This window comes from Neolamprologus multifasciatus, chromosome 10 (genome assembly GCF_963576455.1).
Source record: "Neolamprologus multifasciatus chromosome 10, fNeoMul1.2, whole genome shotgun sequence".
NCBI lineage: Eukaryota > Metazoa > Chordata > Actinopteri > Cichliformes > Cichlidae > Neolamprologus > Neolamprologus multifasciatus.
The window spans coordinates 17,804,268-17,806,730 of record NC_140448.1 but is presented as its reverse complement, the minus strand read 5'-3'; the positions used below and the strand labels follow the sequence as shown (position 1 = coordinate 17,806,730).

The following is a 2,463-nucleotide window of genomic DNA, read 5'->3' as shown; positions in this document are numbered from 1 at the left end:
ATTTCGAAAAAACATCGGTGCAAATTATAAGTCTGTATCATGATGTCTGGTGTTTTTGTGTTTGTTTTTATTTTGTTTTATTTTGCGAGTTGGTTATTAGATGCTGCTGTCAGAGAATTCCCTGCTGCCCTGCCCTCTCCTCCCTGCGCCGCAAGCAGCAGGCGCACCTCGCAAACGGAGGGCGCCCTTACTCCCAGCAAATGGGCGATAGAGAACCGATCGGTGCCTGTACCATTCCCAATATGCGCTGGCTGACGTCGGGGCAGCATGAGTACGAGCATATATTTTTTTGGCGATGCCGGTGATGCCGCCCCCACCACGATGCCGCCACGGGCAACCGCCCGTGTCGCCCGTATCTAAAACCGCTACTGGTTTGTACCTAGAAATGGTAGGAACAAAATAGCAACAAGGATCAGATGAGAAGTACAAGTTTTCAGTGCTTTAAGTCATTCCTCTCCTGATGCAATTTTGCTCAGCGCTATGGAAATGCAAACATAAGTGCAGGCTATGAATATTAGCGGAATAAAGACTCCTGTACTTACAACAACCTTTGCCATAATAATATTTAAAGATGGATCATTACATGCCAGACGATATATTGGTCCATGATCACAGAAAAAGCTTTTCACCACAACAGAGTCACAGAAGGAAAGACGATTAATAAGCCCAACAACTAATGTTGTTAGACTCAACATAAGAAGCCATATAAACAGCAACATTGATGTAATAGATGTTTTAGTCACAATGCTATGATACCTTAAAGGGAAACAAATTGCTATGAGTCTGTCATATGCCATCGTGACAAGTGTCCATGACTGCACACCTCCAAAAAAGAAAACAAAGAACATATAACTTAAACAGGCCTCATAAACAATGTATCTCCTGTCGAACAGAAATGTGTCTAATAGTTTTGGGATGAGAGCTGTGCTCCCACACAAATCTGTCAAAGCCATGTTGAACACAATCATGTATTTAGGAGTATGAAGAGTCTTCACTAGCCAAATAACTGAGAGAAGAAAGCCATTCCCCAAAACAGTCATGATGTAGACAAAACACAGGAAAACATAGAAATATTTAACATGAGGGATGTTGGAAAATCCACTGAGATAAAATATTGCAGGGCGAACAAATGTGGAATTAGACTTAGTAGTGGCTTTTTCTTCTGAGTCCATTACAAATAGGTTTCCTTAGTCATAAAAATGACAGATAAAAGCATATAACACAAAGTGAAGCATCTGATCCAAAGTTGCTGTAATGAAATTTTGCCCAAACTACATAAGCAGTGCACTAAAGTGAGGCGTCTCATGACCAACCTGGTATTTGTATTTTACCTCTAAGACTGTGATGCAGCAGAAGCAAGTAACTTTGTCACATGGCCATTAATTGGGTAGATTAATGACCATCTTATTTTCTACTCACTGGGTGGCAAAAAAAAGTAAAGTAGAAGTACAGTAAAAGTGAGTCAGTAAAAGAAGTAAAGTAAAATTCCAGCAGCTCAGGTTTCAGTGTAATATAATAAAATTATATAAATTTAACATCACATAAAAATACTTAGCTTTTCAGGAGGTAACATTGGGAAGATTATTGTAGATCAGCATGATAAATTAAAATACAGATGCTTTAGCTTTAAATCAACGTTAAATCGTAAATTTAACAACTGTACTAACAGATTTTTCATGTTATTTTACATTAAATATGTTAATGCGCTCTCTTTCATTTTTGCATTTATACTGATATTTCATGCATCCAAGGAATAGCGCCAAGAAACTAGAATCTAAGTCATGACAAAGGAAGGCAAGGTAAGGCATACTTGAAGATGTTAAACAGGTTAAAACCTACATCTTTCATTTAGTAGTCTGTTTTCTTTACATAATAAGTTCAATTACCATTGTTCTTTGAAAAATATAGTTAATTAATATGCATATTTTATACCTGGCTCTATAGTTGCAATGAAAGCTTTGACACAGTTCTCATTGAAAAAAATAAATAAATCAATCGCAAAAAACCATCCTTAGCAACATAAGGTATGTGCCCCAGTAAAAGTAGATTAGTGCCAACAAATTCATTTAAATTATTTGTTAGGATCCCTGGGTTTTTAGACCCAGGGTTTTGTATTTACAGTTCTTTTGGGTTTTGTGATTCCTTGTTTATTGAGAATCTCTTATGCTGTTTGACTCTTCTCGTGTATAAATAATAGTATATTATTTATACACGAGAAGAGTCAAGAAGTTTCCTTTATAATTTATTTTATCCTTTGCAGTCTCTGTTCATATTCTGCTTCTTCTTTCCTGTTTTATTGTGAAAGTCTTTTGTCTTGTGTGTCTTGTGTAGAGTTTACTTCCCTTGTCTTGTTATTCCTCAATATTCCCGATTTGCTTCGGGTGTGTTTCCTATGTGTCTCCAGTTCTCCTCCTGTATATACTGTCTCAGTCTTCCTTTGTCCTGATTTAGAGTGTACTGCTC

At 37.1% G+C, this 2,463-nt stretch overlaps 1 protein-coding gene across 1 annotated transcript; it reads right to left on the bottom strand.

Moving 5' to 3' along the window:
* Positions 1–377: 377 nt before the first annotated feature.
* Positions 378–1,446, bottom strand: LOC146510014 (olfactory receptor 1-like). The gene has a single exon (XM_085175304.1). The coding sequence runs from the start codon at positions 1,170–1,172 to the stop codon at positions 447–449; it is 726 nt and encodes a 241-aa protein (XP_085031430.1). The 5' UTR covers positions 1,173–1,446; the 3' UTR covers positions 378–446.
* Between the last annotated feature and the right edge of the window lie 1,017 nt (positions 1,447–2,463).

Excerpts from the sequence above, each read along its gene's own strand:
- LOC146510014 (XM_085175304.1), bottom strand. The coding sequence starts at position 1,172 with ATGGACTCAGAAGAAAAAGCCACTACTAAGTCTAATTCCACATTTGTT.